At 31.9% G+C, this 18315-nt stretch overlaps 2 protein-coding genes across 2 annotated transcripts; one reads left to right on the top strand and one right to left on the bottom strand.

Moving 5' to 3' along the window:
- Nucleotides 1–2193: 2193 nt before the first annotated feature.
- Nucleotides 2194–7079, top strand: LOC113511481 (charged multivesicular body protein 1b). Its single transcript, XM_026895106.3, has 4 exons — nt 2194–2397; nt 3539–3783; nt 4162–4382; nt 5568–7079. Exons 1-4 carry the CDS (start codon nt 2376–2378, stop codon nt 5689–5691), a joined length of 612 nt encoding a protein of 203 aa, XP_026750907.1. The 5' UTR covers nt 2194–2375; the 3' UTR covers nt 5692–7079.
- LOC113511480 (spermine synthase) lies at nt 6171–17870 on the bottom strand. Its single transcript, XM_031913504.2, has 7 exons — nt 17472–17870; nt 14938–15046; nt 12827–12949; nt 12179–12265; nt 11299–11456; nt 9701–9892; nt 6171–9132 (listed from the first exon to the last, which is right to left on the bottom strand). Exons 1-7 carry the CDS (start codon nt 17751–17753, stop codon nt 8965–8967), a joined length of 1119 nt encoding a protein of 372 aa, XP_031769364.1. The 5' UTR covers nt 17754–17870; the 3' UTR covers nt 6171–8964.
- Nucleotides 17871–18315: the final 445 nt, after the last annotated feature.

Genomic DNA, 18315 nt, shown 5'->3' with positions numbered 1-18315 from the left:
TTATTTATTAAGTTGCTAATTAATAATTTCTTGTTTATACATATTTGTTACGCCTGTCTTCCATTAGGGTAGGCAGAAATAATGAAACGTCAAATGCTTCGATTAAAACAAACCTCTTTCACTTCTTCCACATTCATTAATCTTTTTATACATGCTCGCCGGTTACAGGTACTTTTAATTAATATAAACCTACGTGGTTTCTGAATGCTAATGTAACATAAATTCTGTAACTTGTATTTTTATTGATAATAAAATAAAATGAAAAAAAATTAGGCTCTTCTTTAGCACGTAGGCGACGTGCTTGATTTGATTTGGTCAACATACATATATCTAGGGCGCGCCCTAGCGACATATTCATTCATTCTTACTCGATAAATCTCTTTCATAATTTTTCTTTCATCCATTCTCTCCAAATGGCCAAACCAACGCGACATTCCTTTTTCGATTTTTGTCACTACATTGCCTTTCAGTTCGCACTTCTCTCTAATCACATTGTTTCTTACTCTATCTTTTAATGTTATACCACACATACTTCCCGAAGCTCTCATCTCTACAGCATTTATTTTACTTTCATGCTTCTTTTGCCATACCCACGATTAGCTTCCATACATGAGTGTTGGTGTCAGTACTCCTTGAATTATGGTAATGTGAGCTTTGTTCGATACATTTTTTCTTGACATAATCGAGAGCAGTGCTTTGTTAACACTGTTTCATGCTTTTACTCTGCTTTCAATATCTCTGTCACACTTTCCATCCTTCGTACTTTATTTTTATTTTGTTATTTCTTGTTTATTATATTTCTTAAAACCGGAGTTTCAGTGCGTCACCCTAAATTCTCACTGTTTGTAAATGTTAAATTCATCTGGAATATTAACTTCTTCCCTGTAAATAATCTGTATATATTAAGACTCAAGCCATTATTTAATCTTCCTTTTTTTTCCATCCAAAAAGATAGGATCGATCGAGCGGAGGATAGTAGTATCGAATGTATATAAACTTGACTCTAAACAAGCAGCAAACGAATTCATCAATGGAATTAAAATCGCTAGAAAGTCTATGAGATAGAATGAGATAGCAACTTCGAATATCTCATTCCAACAGATGGACTCGCTTTTGATAACGATTTGTTTGTATTTTGTCTGAGGAATCTGGTTTAATCAATTGGAGTTTGATGATTCATCTACACTACTAAATGTTTAAATAAGGAATGAGTCATTATTGGTTATTGAAGACAGTTTGGACTGCCGCATCAGAGTTGAATTTTTTCCTTGTAAGATGTTATCCAAATTTCGGAAAAAATTGTAATCTGTTGGAGCAAGGTCCGGGGAGTACGGTGGATGTAACTTAGTGGTTGTTTGTTACGCAGTGTGTGGTCTTGGGTAAAGGTCGTGATTAACCAATCTCGGTTTTTTAGCAGGTATTCCTTCTTCATGGTTTGCAGTTGATGACAATAAATATCTATCGTAATCATTTGGCCAGATTTTAGAAAGCTGTAGTGAATGACATCGGCGCTAGTCTACCAAACGCTCACAAGTATCTTTCTCTAAGTCAATTTTCGTTTAGAGCAGGATTTGGCTGGGTCTCCAGTATTCAATCATTGTGACGAGCGCTTCCAATTATCGTACAGTATCCACTTTTCATCACAAGTAATGAATCGATTTAAAATCTCTTCATTACTGTATCGTGTTTGTAAGTTTTGTCACTTACTCCGAAGCCTGCAGCTATCTTTGAAGTGCTTTGTGATGGATCCGTTTCCATAATAGCCTTTAATTCTTCATTTTCCACTTTGGTTTCCGGCCGTTCACGGGATTGGTTCTGAAGGTCGAAATTTCCAGGACGAAAACGTTGAAACCAAAAACGTACCGTACTTTCTTTTGCGACATCAACGCCTTACACGTCATTAATTCTTCGAGCTGTTTCTGCAGCACTGATGCCACGGTAGAACTCGTACTCGTAGATATACCGATATTTCATGTTTTCCATTGTACGGGAATAAGCGACGTCAATAGATGAAAAGAATAAGGTTTGAATTGTAGGGTCATTATAGTCATGGGTTATTATATAATTTGGCCTCAAAATTGAATAGTATAGATTAAGCATAGTACCTGTACATAGAATTTGACGTCAAACATGACATTGATTGATACTTTGGGACTGTCAAGAACTGTCAAGTGTCATTGTATATTTGTATGTTATTATGATTTATTTCTTTCCTCTGAGTCATCTTAACTTGGATATCTACGTATAATTAAGCATTTTAAGATATATTTCCATTTAATCTATTTCATTTCAGATTTTTATATTAATAGGTCATTGTACCTATTATTTTTTTGTGTGCTAAAAGTTAATAAAAAGCCGTCAAACTGGGGAACGAAATGTCTTCATCCGCAATGGAAAGTATCCTTTATTAATGAACTTGCGAAATTAATTGTAGGTTTTACTAAATATAAACTATACCAACAAATAACTTTTTATCTGAATTTAGGGATATTAATGTTTTAATAATATTTATTAACAGTACACTGTAAAAAATTTTAGTGTTTACTATTTCCTATTAAGTCAAGGTTTGTACAAAGAACTTGCATTTTATGAATACTTAATATTTTTATAAGTCATTTATTTAAAATAGGTCAAGAATATTTGACACTACAAAATCGATCTCGTCTGTTAATTTGTTTACCAGAACAATATTTTTGTTTATTCTTTCCTTGGAGAATTTTTTTCGATGTCATTGAATTTTAGCTTATTCTCTTTCTGTTATATGCTGGTTATAAATAAGTAACGAGCTTATTTGCAAAATTAATGTTATTTAATCAAATTGAATACATTCTTAAATTGTATACCCACTGTATATGATTGTAGAAAGTATCCTATATTTATTTGCTTATACACAGTAAAAGTTTTAGTTGAACTACATTATGATAGTCTAATAGTTTTCATAATGAATGTGAATGATGTGTGTGTGAGGAATTTGAAAGTGTTATAGTGATTTTATTTTGAATGAAAGTTAGCAATATATAATTATTTAAATTATAATTAAAGTTGTTAGCAATTCAGCAAGTGACTATTCCATGGCTCCACATCTGAAGGTCCAGAATGACAGACTAAGTGTAAAAAATGGAGTACTATTTAACTTTATTACTCCTTAGTAAATAGATCAGTATTTGCTAATAATATAACTTTCTATTGATGAATGAATTTTTAAATTCTATATTTTTGGTTGAGTATTTTTTAATTTTATCTGTTAAAAAAAAACAAATAAACAAAATTTAAACTTTTCTTCTTTATAATATTAATGAAGATGTTAGCAAGACAATATTATAATATTTATGTATAATACATGGTCCTTTTATTCCAAGAGTAATATATTAACAAAATCTAAATATTTTTATTATACTGATTGCTATAAAAGAAGTATTCTAATTTTAAAAAGAGAAATTGTCTTAGATATTAATTTCTAATAATTAATGCTTTCTTTCTAAATAATGATACCTCTTAACAGTGTTTCATGAAAATACTTAACTCAATCTATCATCAGAACATCTGTTTAATTTAAAATTTGCTGTGAAAGAGTTAGAGAGAAATTCAAAGAAGTGTGAAAAAGAAGAAAAGCTGGAAAAAGAGAAAGCAAAGAAAGCAATACAGAAGGGTAACATGGAGGGCGCTAGAATACATGCAGAAAATGCAATCAGACAGAAAAACCAAGCGTTGAATTATTTGAGAATGTCAGCAAGGGTAGATGCGGTATCTAGCAGAGTTCAGACTGCACTCACAACTAGGAAGGTAATGTTTTATTGCAGAATCCTTATCCTTACTTATATATATAAATGTTTGTTACCTCTTGGTGCCTAATGGCTCGGCCAATCATATGAAATTTGTTATAAGGTGGGATGGATGAAGGATAGAGGCTTGTATTTATCCATATTACATAGACAAAGTTAAAAAAATTATTGAAATTTGTTTAAAATTTGTGAATATTGTTTTAGCCAATTTATCTAGATGTTTTTGTATGTTATGTGATTGTAACATATAAGAATCCACAACATATTGAGAACTACCCTCTTCAACTTGATTAAAAATTTACCAAATTTATTAAATAAAACAAATAATATAGGTACAATATCTTGAAAACAATTGTAAAGTTTTTAACTCCAATTTCAGGTTACAAACTCCATGGCAGGTGTAGTGAAAGCTATGGATGCAGCAATGAAATCAATGAACTTGGAGAAGATATCCAACCTGATGGACAAATTTGAGAGCCAGTTTGAAGATTTGGATGTTCAGTCATCTTACATGGAGAATGCAATGTCACAAACAACCACAACCACAGTGCCCCAGGGTGATGTAGACCAATTATTGCAGCAAGTAGCTGATGAGGCTGGGTATGTATATAATTTAATTATTTTAATATCGTAATGGTCTCTTGCTTGGATTTTTTCTATAGAGACTTGTTTTCTCTCTCTTATGTTATCTGTAATCGGCTCTTCCATAACAGCCATAATCAGATAGTATCTTATGTGAAAATTTGTGTTTTGAGAAGCAGTCCACTGACAGCTCTCTCAGAATGATTTTGTAAAGCTCTTCAGCATCCAGTGTCAAGGTTTAATACAAGCCATCATCTCAGTTTTGTAGATTGTTGTGCTGTATTTCTCCAGCCAGGCCATTTGTCTGATCTATAAGGCATTGTTTATACATTCTATAGAAAATGAAGCATTTCTTTTAGTTTCTTGTGTAGGTTAAAATAAAGTGAAGAAAAAGTGCTCTGAAAACCCTAGTCTGTGATGTACTTCCAATGTCTTATTGCCATATCATACTGAGTAGTGTCTCTCCAAATATACAACATATAATAGGAAATTTGCTTCTATGTGAATAAATGTTTCTTATCTGCATAGATCTTAACAAATACTAGTTATTACCTACTGCTTAAATGTATATAAGTTCATTTAAGTTTCAAACTTATGTACTTACATTTATTCACATAATTATTTCTATTGTTAATTATTATTTGCAGTGCCTAGGTCTAAAACAAATTCGCTCCGACATGCACCTTTCATGTAATGTAATGTAAATTGAACTATCTTTTCTGCGATTAGCTTCTCATGGCTAGTACAGCCAGCCCAAATCCCCTCAGAAGCACAGAAGCTTCCTGTGATCTTCACAAGCCTCACTGTTCTAAGAATTTCTAAACGTTGAGGGGTTACAGCTTCACATTTCAGGATTATGTCAACAGCTGTTTCTTCGGCGTCACATGCACCTTTCATTAGAGCACTTGTTCTATTAAATATTTCAAATAGAAGTACTGATATGTTTACATGTTCTCAGATGGAGTACAAGGGTAGGAATGTTTACTACATGTTAAAGTTTAAACAAATGTTGTTTTTTATACTTTATTGACATAGACTCTATCTTGTAAAGATATGGCACAAGAAATAAATTATTATTCGCTACTGAACATAAATCTCCCTTATGGACTGCAATAAGAAATAGTCCTGATCCCTCTGCAATTGAAGTTATTACTTCATTTAAAGGGGCTCATTATATACTACATTATATTTTTTTATTCCCAGTCTGGAGCTGAATATGGAACTACCCTCAGGCGTCCCGAGCACCTCAATCGGCACCGCCACTGTCGTGTCACAGGAACAAGACGAGTTGACGCAAAGACTTGCAAGATTAAGACAAGCGGAATAATATATAATTGTCTCATTTGTACAGTAATCACTATTGGATTTTATGGTAAACTAAAGTTATTGGTCATTATGTATAGTTTTTATAATATTTTCTACTGAAGTAATACTAATACTACTACTAATAGTAGTTTACTACTAATAATAGTAGTTTTTATAATTAACTCAATGAGGGTCTGTTGAATTTATATAATTATCAGTAGATAAAGCTGATCTTGGATCAGTGAATTTATTTTGTTGGAATACGCAAAATTATCTCCAATTTATAAATAATTGTTAGTTTCTTTGTCATTTACTGCTATACAGTATGTATTGAAAGAAATAGTTATGCTATAAAAATGCTTTACGTACAAAGTCACAAAATTCGGTATGGTGTGAAAGAGATTTTTTTTTACGCAACTTAGAAAAGCAAACAAGCTGACGGCACACCTGATAGAGAGTGGTAACCGTCACCTATAGACATGAGCAGTACCATAGAGTCTCGAAAGTTTTTATTTTTGTTATATATATTTACCCATTTACAAAATAAAAAAAGATATATTGTATCGGATTCATAGACAAGATTTGCATACTTTGATACTAGATGGCGCTATTTTGTAATGATAATATTAGAAACTCGCCTATGTGATTTTTTTGACATTTAGCTCTAGTTTGCCGTATCATCCAGTACAGAGTTGTATCTATATTTGTATTAAATTTATTGAGTAAGTTTACGTTTACGAGTATAATATAGATAGTTTTTATACAGTAATATCACATTCAATCCTGAAATATCTGTCCGTAATATTAAATGGAAAAATTACAGGTAGTTTTGAATTAAAACTTCTGTATTTATTTTCAATTTGAGGATTATTACATTATCATAAATATAAGATCGTAATTAGATCTATGTTTTGCTAATTAATTTATGCACTTTCAATATCAGTGATGATGTGTAATATAGTTTTTGTATTTGTGATATACATAATGATCATATATATGATATGATACTATCTTAATGATAGTGTAATAACCCTTTTGACAAAAAGTTTCATTTAACAAAAAAAAAATATATTGGCATATTTAAGACTAATTTCCAGGGGTAGGGGCTGTCCTCCTATAAAAGGTACATATGTAATCTCTGCATGTTTGCAAAGTTTCTGGGTGGTACCAGATGATTTTGAGGAGAGCATGGCCTCGACACCTCGTCCTCTTTTAATATGCCTATGGAAATCTGCTTCACAATATAAGTTTCATTCAAATTACAGCCACTGTATTAGATAGGTGCTAGAAATTAATCTTATGAATTTAAAAGTTGGTTTGTATAATTATTTTATTTTAGGATCAATTATATAGTATGGAAACTTAATTTGGTATCACAATTATTATAAATAAATGTTATCAATAAATTTACTTCCGAAGTTTGTATACGCATTTCACACATACATTGCATTCCTATTCCTGCTTATTTTTAAAGGCTTATTAAAATATATTTGATTAAATCAATTTTTGTTGTATTCATTCATTAAAAAAATAAATTTATTTTCAACGCTTAGGTACATACTCGTATAATAGTACATACAAATTTGATTATTATTTTTAAAATTAATTAAAATTGCCCCTTTTAATAGATTATGAATAAATGTTAGTGAAAAAATTTATGTGGGATTTAAATTCGAACTATTATTGCCTAACAAGGCATTCTAGTAATTTGGTACCATTGCGTCATCCTTGACTCGCTATGTCGTCATGTAATGTAGGTACTAGGTAGGTACGAATAACAGGTTACGTCATCTATCGGCGATATTAGTGTGACGATGACACTATACCGTTCCTTTCTTTTATTAATAACGATTTATAAATGAATATCCACATATAGAAAAGATACTGATTGGTCAACGCTCTGCAGATAATTATTATTGGGTCCAAGTATATAAAACATATTTTTTTATATATTGAAATAACTAATCTCTTATTCATAAAATGTACTGCCCTTACATTGGTCCCTGTTGTGGGATCTCAAATGGAATGCTCCAGCGGAGACCAAATTTGTTTATTTTCTTTTAGTTATTTATTTTATTGTTAAGGTGTACTAACATTAGGCTAAGATTATGTTACTAACGAATTAAGCCATTGCAGTCTGTAATAAAGTTATAATTATAAAACTAAAACCTATTTTAAGTATTATATTATTTTGTAACTTTCTTTCAAATTTGGAATTTAGCGTAGAGATAAAACAGTTCAATAGCTAAAATAGGTTCATGAGTTTTATGATTTTTATGAATTAAAGAGGGAATGTTTACATAACGTATTATTTATATACTTATTTAAAGGAGGTAAATGAGGAGACTCCAAATTTTGCATGGAAACGAAATAACGAGTACTTCACGCATTACGTGGGAACGGCTAGTTAAAAAACATACAAAATTACAATGTTTAGTTGTACAAAAAAGAAAATTGGCTGCGATGTAGACAAAAATTGGTATGGAGCCAACATGCAAGTAAATCTGAAAATTTAGAATCTATAATATTTACATATTTTCATACAAGTATGAATATATTTTTATCATATATTTTAGAAGTCTCTTATTTCATACTAGCCGCTTTCTGTGATTGCGTATCAGCGTCTTTGTGGGAAATATTGGTTACATTATTCCGGAATAGTGTAATACTAAGTGAAGGATTTTTTTCAGACTCGATTTACTAGTTTCGCTTCACACATAAATACGTTTTATTTATGAAAATAGAGGTAATGTATATAAGATTGGGTATACGAATGGAGAACTTCTCTGTAACTTGTTAGGCAATAAATGTAGATACAAAACAACTATGGTTCTGTTAAAATATTTTTAATTATAAAACAACTAAAGAAACAAGCACAAACTAATAGAAAATGTAACAGTAAACTTTCAACTAGATCAAATACTGAGAAAAAAAGACTAATGTCACTATATGTCTTACAATAGCTACTTATCAAAATCTTAATACGTAGAAATGCCCTCATAAAAACACTGTGGTCACAATCAGACATTTTAACTGCCTTCACAATCACATCCAGGCAAATTAGCACCCGCATCTTAATTATAAATATGGAACATAAAAAACTTGTAAACGTACCTGGATACCTTATAAATAGGATATAAAACTTAAACGCAGCGTAATCAACTCTTATATTAATGGCATTGTTTTGTGAATCAATCAAACTATCACCTAGGTACATGGCATTAACATGACTTAGAAAAATTGTAAATATATTGAAGGAACGATTTGTGTGATTATCTTTGGTGTTGGTGTGTTGTTAAGCATCTCCGTTGTCGGCGGCTTTGAATGATATCTGGTAGAACACCCAGTCCTCGAAGAACGACGGCACGAACGCTTTGCTTTTTGTAAAAGTGACAGCCGGCTTCAGTTTCGCCAACTCTTGTTCGTACAGCTCCAGAGATTCGGGACACGTCGCTCCGTTGCCCTAGAAATTAAATTGGAATATTATTTAAAATTAAGAAATATAGTTATCAATGATCTATTAAGAAGTATAATTATCAATGATCAGAATAGGTCACCCCTTCCTTTCCAGTGGGTGACGTAAGAGTCGACTATTGGAGGTCGAAAGATGGGCAGCAGCGTCCCCCTTAAAACATCTCTAAAAGCCTAACTGCGGTTTCCAATCCGCCTGTTAAGCGTGGCAACTATTGGCAAAACCTAATAGGGAAGGCCCTTAAGGGAAATGTTCAGCAGTGGACAGTTAATGACTGAAATAATAATAAAAAATCAATGATCATGACTTCGCAAGATTTTTAATGGGTTCACAAATAATATTAGCGACGAGTTGGTAACAGTAGATGTAACAAATCTGTATTGTACGTTTAATTATTTTTTAAATCGGTTCATCAGTGACGGAGTTATGAGGTAGCAAAAATAAAAAAAAAATCGAATCGAGAACCTACTTACCACTAAACCGACTTCAAAAGAGAAGGCTCTTTTGAAATCTGTTGAATGTTGGTAAATTATAATATTACCCATTGCTCCGTACTCACATGTGTCATAAACTTTCCATTCGGCTTGAGAATCTTGAAAGCCGCCTGCAGTATTGTGATCATGAACTCCCAGAGCTCACCGCAAGCGGACTCCGATATCGGGATGTCCGTTAAATCGCCGAATATGTAATCAACCTTTTTATTGTCTTTTATAAATTTGTTCACAGTCAGCATACAATCCTCAACGATTATCTGAAATTGTGACATTACGAAAAGAATTATAAATATACACTTAAGTAAAATTTTTCCTGTAACTTAGAATGGCAATCAAGCTGACGGCCTACCTGATGGCAAATGTAACCGTCGCATATAGAAGATATATTTACGAAAAACTATTAAGTGTGGCATATAATAGTTTTTCTTATATATCTGCCATGTACAGACAGCGAACAGTTATGATTTTATTATATATATTGATTATTTTCAAGTAATATTAGTTTCAAGGCTTTTTCCACGTGTTAACATGATTACTCAGATTCAGTTGAGTATTAGGTAAATACTGGGGTCGATTCAGGGGCGCCATTCGACTAAACCTATTTTTTTAAATTAAAATTTCAGTTTGATATTACAGCGAAATCTTTATTGTAAGGGCCAATATGAACAAATAGTCAAGTAGATTAAAGACAAAATTTTTATAATTTTAGTTTATGGTCATTCATAAAACAGTAATATATGAAATTATTAAATTAAAATGTTAAGTAGATACATAAGTTTAGAAAAATAATGCTTCAGAACCAACCCCAATGTGTAAAATACCTACTGTAAAAAATTACATGTTTCTTTTGAAACTTATGTGATAAAATTATATGTATATATTTTTTTCGTTGTGTTCTGTGTAACCATTAAGTACATTTTCTTCAGGTCTATATCAGTCATTATTATTTTCTCAAATTTAAAATTGTCATTGCAGGTTATATAATATACATTATTAGATAGATAGCAACTAAGTACAATGCCTAGTAATGTCTACCGTATATATACATACTTTTATCTACATTTTTATCTTTGTTGAAACATCAGATATGATAAATATATTGCACAGACATGTGTAATTACTCAGAGAGCTAATAAACTATATCACATTATAAATATGTGCATTATTATCAAGGAATGGTACGAGATTAAATTATTGAGACGATTTCATGTAAAGGGCAAAGAAAACCAATTGTTACTTTTAAAAACTGGTTTCATAAACATAACAAAGGAAATAGAGGACGCCATTAGGTAAAACGAGTTCTAAATAGGGTTGCCATCTATCTGGGCTTTTCTAGTTGTTACCAACTCTTCTGTGAAAAATACTAAAATGAGCTGCAGAGTCAGTTACCCACATTGACTGGCATTATATTGACAATATGGGACTGATGGCAACCCTAGCTCTAAACAGTGTTATAATGGAGTACACATACACATGACTTTAATTTTGTTAATCAGTTATTTTTTATGCATTTATATTTCGATTTTCATATTATATGTATGCTAGAAATAATTTTAATTTATGTTATGCACAAAAAAAAAAAAAGCGTCAGCAAGCAATGAACGAACTATCACACTAGAACTAAACCACACGGCGCATTCAATCAAAGAACAAACAACATTACTTCGTAGTTGGGACCCTTTCTTCTCTCGAGTACGTCCCCACATATAGACTTGAGGTGTTTGTTACACGCATTCATCACAAGCTCGTCTATTTCCAGCATCCAAACGAATTTCGGTTTCTCCTTCAACAATTCATACAAGAGAGCACCATCTCCGCCACCTTTAAAAAATCGTTATCCCCAATGTTATCGTGTTAAAAAGTGGAGACAAAGAATTTGACAGTTAAGGTACTTCCTCCATCAAATAATTACAGTTTTTTTTCTCTTCTCCTCTACCCACGTTGTCTGGAAGAGATTGCTTTAAGGCTAAGACCGTCTTTTGTACTTCTATAAGTGTAATATACATTTGAATTATTCTCTAAGTGGTATAATAAAGTGCATTTAAATAAATAATATTCATACTATGTACAGTGCTGTCTATGTATAGGTCAAACGGAAGTCATAGGCATCTTTTTAAGGGGGTATTTTATCAGTAGTAATTAATATTTTTTCTAAAGTAATATTGGTTGAAAAATGATCAAGAGAAAAAAGATTTTGAGTTTCTTACATTTTTTATAACTTTCTAATTTGAGGGCTGAATCTGTTTATTAGTATTAGAAAAATAACATTTTTTTTTTCGTCGTATTTCAATCCATCCATTAAAGAATTAAGGCAAAAATTTCACCAGGGAAATTTGTTCAATTACATAAATAAACACTTGACTATCTTTGGTTTTTATTTAACGTGTTCTCAACAATAAAAATATAAACTCTGTCTCCCCTTTTAATAAAAATGTACACATGCAGTCGTGGATGGAAGCATGCAGAACAAAGCGGTGGTAAAGGCCACACTTCCCAGTAAATAAACATTGTAATAAATAGATATTATTTGTAAAATAATTTACCCAAAATGACGATTTCTTTTCCTTCATAGGACTCTTTACCTCGCTGCATCAACGTTTCAGTGTAAATCAGGTCAGCCTCCGAGATATCTGGAACAATAAGCAATGAAAATTATCATAATTTTATTAGTTTATCACAGTTCTATTATTTGACGACCTTGGTGGTGTAGTGGTTCAACACACTGCTTCGTCTCACGATATATTCATACACATAAAGGTATTTGTATGACTGTTGATATTGGTTTGAGTGTTTTCTATATATAACATGAAAGTTATATTAAAAAAATATAAATATTTTATTTTACAAATGCACACTTTAAAAAAAATCAAAATATTTTTGATCTAGGTAACCAGTTAATTGAATTTGTTGTTTTAGACTGAGGCACATTGTAAATATTGTTACATTATAAACATTCACTCATTTTATTGTGTTATTTATAAGTGGTTGCATAGATTCATTTTCCAGTTTAGTCAATAGGATTGCAGTGCCGACTCTTAATTAATAATGTAGTTGATTACTTACTGCATGTTATTTTACAAAAAAAAAAAAAAAAACGTAATTAGAGCGAATTTTAAGGATGAGTAACAAAAAGTATGGCAGTTTGTAAACTCTACCGTATATTTCGACTATGAATTCACTAGTCAACTTACTCTGTAAGTCATCTAGCACCAGCATGTTGCCCAGCGATTTGGAATGCACAATTTGCACTCTCTGGAAGGGCGATTGTTCGTCGATCAACACGTCGTCTATGTCGTATTCCAGTAGCCTTTCGTCTGTAACCATCGATGAAGTAATATTAGAATGCTTATTCTGTCCTTATGTATTTTTTTAATATTGGTCCTCCAAACACATACCAGTCAGGGATGGGTGAGAATGGAAGCAGATCAATTGGCCCATCGTGATGAGTTCATTAGATTAACCATGATGTTTTTTAGGGGAATGACGTCGAGATCTATCTGGCAGTGTATATTGCGAGCAATGAAGTTGTTAATACTAATTACTAATATTCCCTTCTGGGGGGAAGGGATCGTTAGTAATGCGGGCTACCAGTCCCATTGCTAGCAATATACCCAGTCAATATGTCAGGTCGGCCTCCAAGCGGTTCCCCCTGGAAACCATCGTGTTGAGTTCCATGTGTATTCATGGAACTCATTCCATGTGTATTAATCACGATGGACTGACTGACCAGCCTTTTTCATTATTCACCTATCACCCCTCACTGTTGCCCGGCCAGCATATACCGTTAGTGCAGGCGGAGTTACCATTGCATTAATCATCTATTAAAAAAAAAATTCCCTTCTCTGGGGAGAGATAATTTCCGATCCATTCTTACAAAAGGACAGGAGTGTTCTTTTGTAAGAATAGATCAGAAATAATTTTATTTCATATTAATTTTTTATAACAGGGAAATTTACAGCTAGTTTGAGGAATTGTATTGTAAAATATTTATTGTGTAACATAATTTATATTAGACACATTAAAAGATTTAATTTAATATACATTCATCAATCTTTTCGTACACGCTCGCCGGTTACGGGTACTTTTAATTTGGCATGTCGCATATTTGGTCGACATACGTCCGTCTAGGGCGGCCCCAACCGACATTTCCATTCATACTCGCTCGACAAATCTCTTTCGTAATTCTTCTTTCATACATCCTCTTCAGATGGCCAACGCAACATTCCTTTTTCGATTTTTGTCACTACATAGTCTTTCAGCGCACACCTCTGATGTTTTTATCGAATAAAAAACTACCCTCATGATTGTTTCTCACCAATGACTTGGCTATTTTGAATTACTACCATAATACAAACTTGAAAACTGTTGTATAAAAAGCGTGTTACTATAACAATAGACTAAGGAATTCAGTGGATATATAAAAAAAAAAAAAATACTTTTCATTTTTAAGGCATTTCTATATAATGACTGATAGTTGGGGAAATTCATTTAATTCCAACCAAATTCCATTCCTTACCTTAGTCGCCTCGTATGACACGTGGGTATTATAAGAGTCGACTAAGGAAGTTTTATGGTCGAGGGATGGACAGTAGCGTCCCTCTTAAAACATCACTAAAGCCTATGGTTGCCAACCCGCTCAAAGCGTGGCAATTATTGGCAAAACCCCATTGCCCTATTAGGGCAATGTCCAGCAGTGGGCAGTTAACGGCTGATATATTAATAATAAATACTGTTATCTTCTTCTAAATAGTATAAAGTTGCTGCCCACGTTTGTCAATTACCCCGCTTATTAACCTGACACTTAAACCACGCAGAATATTTTGACAGATTTCACCGCCATTTTTTTTTTATTTACGGAAGGTATGCGGCGGCGGGTTGTTAAAGTATTCTTGCGATGTACGAATATGTGTGTGTAACCAGACGCTGTTTCTATAATAATGAGTCAGACTGTGACGTCTCAGTAATAAACGGATCATTGCTAATGAATATCATAATAATAATAATAATTTTGAGATTCTGCCCGCATTGTACGCCGGTTTCTCTCCCTGGGGCCCTGAACCCCGGCCAACTGTGCTTCTGCCGGGGGTTAGTTGCCATCTCCTCTCCTTAAGAGGGGAGATGAGAATTTTAGTAAAATTTAAAAAATAATAATTTTATTTGAATTTTTGATTTTTTTTTTAACAAAAAATCTCATCTCTTTTCTTAAGGAGAGGAGATGGTAAACTAACCCCCAGTAGAAGCACAGCCGGGGTTCAAGGCCACTTATTATTATTATTCTTTAAAAAGCTGAACTAAAGCTTACCTGATGTGGGATAGTACCTGCTGAACAGGCATCTCTTTAGCGGCGCATAAGCTTGAGAGTTCATCACACTGATGTATTTTTTCAGTTGACTTTCCAACACTCTCGCTGACTATTGACATAGTGATAAATAAAAGAGAAAAGAAAAATAAATCATAATGGATAAGAATAGCATGCAGTGTACAAGTATAATACGTACTTTTACGTAATTTATTTATAAAAATGTAAGGTTGAGCGTCGCTGTTATGAATTGGATTTTTTTTTATAAAGATTCCATAATAATATTGTTAATTAAAGGCTGGAAAAAGTAACGCTTATAAAAATTTCTAATAACTGACAAGAGATGATTATAAATACCAATATATGGGATTATCTGTAAAAATACTAGGTATTATGGGTATTGTAGACTAAATACCTGTTTGACATAATTATGGTCCTTTGTTTTGTTGAATAATATTTTTGTTTCAAATACCCATGTGGGCTTACAGTTTGTTTCTTAAACTTGATAAACTTAGAAACAAAAAAAAAAAAGTAAAATTAAAAAGAAATAAAAATTGCATCTAATTTATGTCTACAAATTTAAATTAATATAATAAATTAAGAATATATAAGTACAAAAGAACTACATACCTCTTAGCTGTACGTAGGTTAGGTAATTATATTATATAATGAATAAAATTACATTATGTCAAGCTATATACTTTGATGATTAGCATTTTAAATTGTATTAATTTAATACATCTAAAATACATTAATTTACAAATGAAGAGTGAGAGTAAGGAATTTATTAAGTATTGTGAGATTGAGAAAATCTCCATTAGATGATAAATTATTAAAAAAAAAATGTAATGTAAATTACGCAAGAATTACTTGTACAAATGAGAAGGTACCTACGAATGTTTTTAAATAATAAAGTAAATGTTTTTAGAAAAAAGTAAAGCCAAAGCTCTTAGCTGAAAATATTTAAGTATAATAAGATTAGGTACTAGAAGTGTGTTATAGCATGTTAATAGAAGAAAAAAAAACATTTTGCTCAATTTATAACAGTGCAAACAATTGTGAATTAAATTGAAAAAAATAGTGTTTGAATTCTGGTTATGGTCATGATGGACTTTGATTTGTTTGATACTTATTTCCTTTTATAGTTTTTTTTTATGCTAATAAAGTAGTCAAATACCTCTAAAATTGCATTGCATGTGATCACTTATGTCATAAAGTATGAGAGGATATCTCTATAGATGGCTAATAGAGTGCAGGAAGAAGGTAGCTGTGGGCAAGTTGAACAATTACTCCCTTCCAAATAGGCAGTAACAGAGAGAGAGGCAAAGTACCAACTCAGATTTCGGAGATGCCACCAGAACTTGCCACCAGTTATCTACTACATGGCAGCAAGAATGTATGAAAGGCCACCTATGCACCAGAATTCACTCACTGATATAATAAACCATATGTGATGGATGTAAGATTTAGTTTGGTGAGTTTGGACATATTTAATATACACAACAATAGTTGCACAATCAAAATACGGCCTCTAATGCAACAGCATTAAGGTATATAAATCAGAATTAGCTTTTACAAGGTCTAACCTGAGCTAGTTAGGTATACATCAAATTTATAGCCACGTTTGATTGTTGGTAACAGCTTTATTCTTTCGCAGCCCAATGACATTGTTATGGCATTTTTCAGTAGTTTAGTGCACTAGAAAATAAGAGTTTTACGCTCAACCTTCACTTTCTTAAAATGTAATAATACAGTTTTAGATATCCATACATAGATCATACAAGTATACAATTTTGATCAGGTGAAATTTATTGTTAATATACTATCATATGTTTTTAAAACATACAAGCATTATTTTTGTAGAGTTCGTTTAACAAAACCCATGTTTTTTTTTTCTTAATTAAATATATCAGTTGGTTATTAAATTGATGTATAATTATTATATAATATATAATGTTTTTGGAATAAAGTTTTCCATCATATCACATGTAAAACCATATAGGTTTTTTTTTATTGATATACTTGCAACATCTGTGTATATCTATGTGAAAATTATTCTATATAAAAATATAGAAAGATTACATTGATAAATGCACAGCCTAAATTATTGCAGTTAGAAACATTAAATGTTGGAGAATATTTTTTTATGATGTAAGGCATCCTACCTAATAGGATTACTGAGTTTTGTGAGTTGAAAAACTTCAATAAATAATCACAAAATACTCACAAGTGCAAAGCCTATTAATTTCACAGTAAGCATAGATATGAGAAATGTGATGCACAAGAAAGGAGACTTTAAAAATTCTTCGATTTTACAATTTTGTAGTGCAACTGAACTGTAAATATCAGGTTCCCTACATACTTATAACATAAATTATACAACTTTTGTTTCTAGTGTTTATATTAAAATAATTCTGATTTGAAATTATTGGAAAACACTTGTAGTCTTCTACAAAAAATGTTTTACAATTAATAGCCGACTGACTTCTAATTTATTAATTAATAAAATGTTGGTAGATTTATTCAAAAATACATACCTTGAAGCTTATTATTGGTTCCTCGTTGTCTTCCTTAAAATACTCAATATTTACAGTGATAAGGCCACGATCAAATAACCTCACTGAAACTGTCGTTCCCCTCTTTCCTGTTAACAGTTTCAAGGACCCGCCTTCTATATTAACTTCAGCGGCTAAAATAAGATTCGGGATATAATCTTTGAGCACCGTTTCCAGTTGACCGAAAACTGTTTTCTGGCCGCTTTCATCGCCTAAGCGCGCGGGATCCAATGAAAAATCTAAAAGCAACGTTTGAACCGACATAATAAGTTTTATGAGATTTTATGGAAATTTACAAAGATAATTTGGACGGGACCGGTAGAAGAGAAAAAAAAGGATAAGACAATGAATGCAATCTTGATCTTGAATATCTGTCACTGTCAGTCGGGGAGTAGGTAATAGTGAACTATGTTATTCTATGTACAGATAGTGATCTGTGGTCAGTGTCGTTGTTGCGTTACCTGTCCATGGTTGCCAGATGTTAATTTTGATTGTTACCCAAATGTTAAATACCTTTCTCCAAATCGATATCGATTCCCAGCTAAGAACGAGGAATTACACAGAAGGAATGTTAAAATAAAAACTGTAAATCATATGGTTGCTTCCTTTGAATCGAAAAAATGAAAACTGATGATGTATCTTTCATCCTCTTTTTACTAATTATATTTCCATAAGAAGAAAGGAGACAACCATATAATTTACAGTTTTTCTTTCATCATTCCTTTATGTAATTCCTTGTTCTTAGTGCGGGCTAGTGTATAGAAAATGTTATATACAGCCATATAACCCTACCAAATTCAGATACAACCTGCTTGCATACTTTCTA

Source organism: Galleria mellonella, unplaced genomic scaffold (assembly GCF_026898425.1).
Source record: "Galleria mellonella isolate WM207_F2 unplaced genomic scaffold, CSIRO_AGI_GalMel_v1 utg213, whole genome shotgun sequence".
NCBI lineage: Eukaryota > Metazoa > Arthropoda > Insecta > Lepidoptera > Pyralidae > Galleria > Galleria mellonella.
The sequence above is the reverse complement of the archived record's forward strand: the minus strand, read 5'-3'. Positions and strand labels throughout refer to the sequence as shown.

What these genes read in the sequence shown, in the direction of transcription:
- LOC113511481 (XM_026895106.3), top strand. Translation starts at nt 2,376, where the DNA reads ATGTCTTCATCCGCAATGGAAA. An exon ending in CTGCACTCACAACTAGGAAG is followed by an intron (nt 3,784 to 4,161) that starts GTAATGTTTTAT and finishes CTCCAATTTCAG; the next exon opens with GTTACAAACTCCATGGCAGG. An exon ending in CAAGTAGCTGATGAGGCTGG is followed by an intron (nt 4,383 to 5,567) that starts GTATGTATATAA and finishes TTTTATTCCCAG; the next exon opens with TCTGGAGCTGAATATGGAAC.
- LOC113511480 (XM_031913504.2), bottom strand. Translation starts at nt 17,753, where the DNA reads ATGTCGGTTCAAACGTTGCTTTTAGATTTTTCATTGGATCCCGCGCGC. An exon ending in CAGGTACTATCCCACATCAG is followed by an intron (nt 12,950 to 14,937) that starts GTAAGCTTTAGT and finishes CGATGGTTACAG; the next exon opens with ACGAAAGGCTACTGGAATAC. An exon ending in AAAAGAAATCGTCATTTTGG is followed by an intron (nt 11,457 to 12,178) that starts GTAAATTATTTT and finishes GATTTTTTAAAG; the next exon opens with GTGGCGGAGATGGTGCTCTC.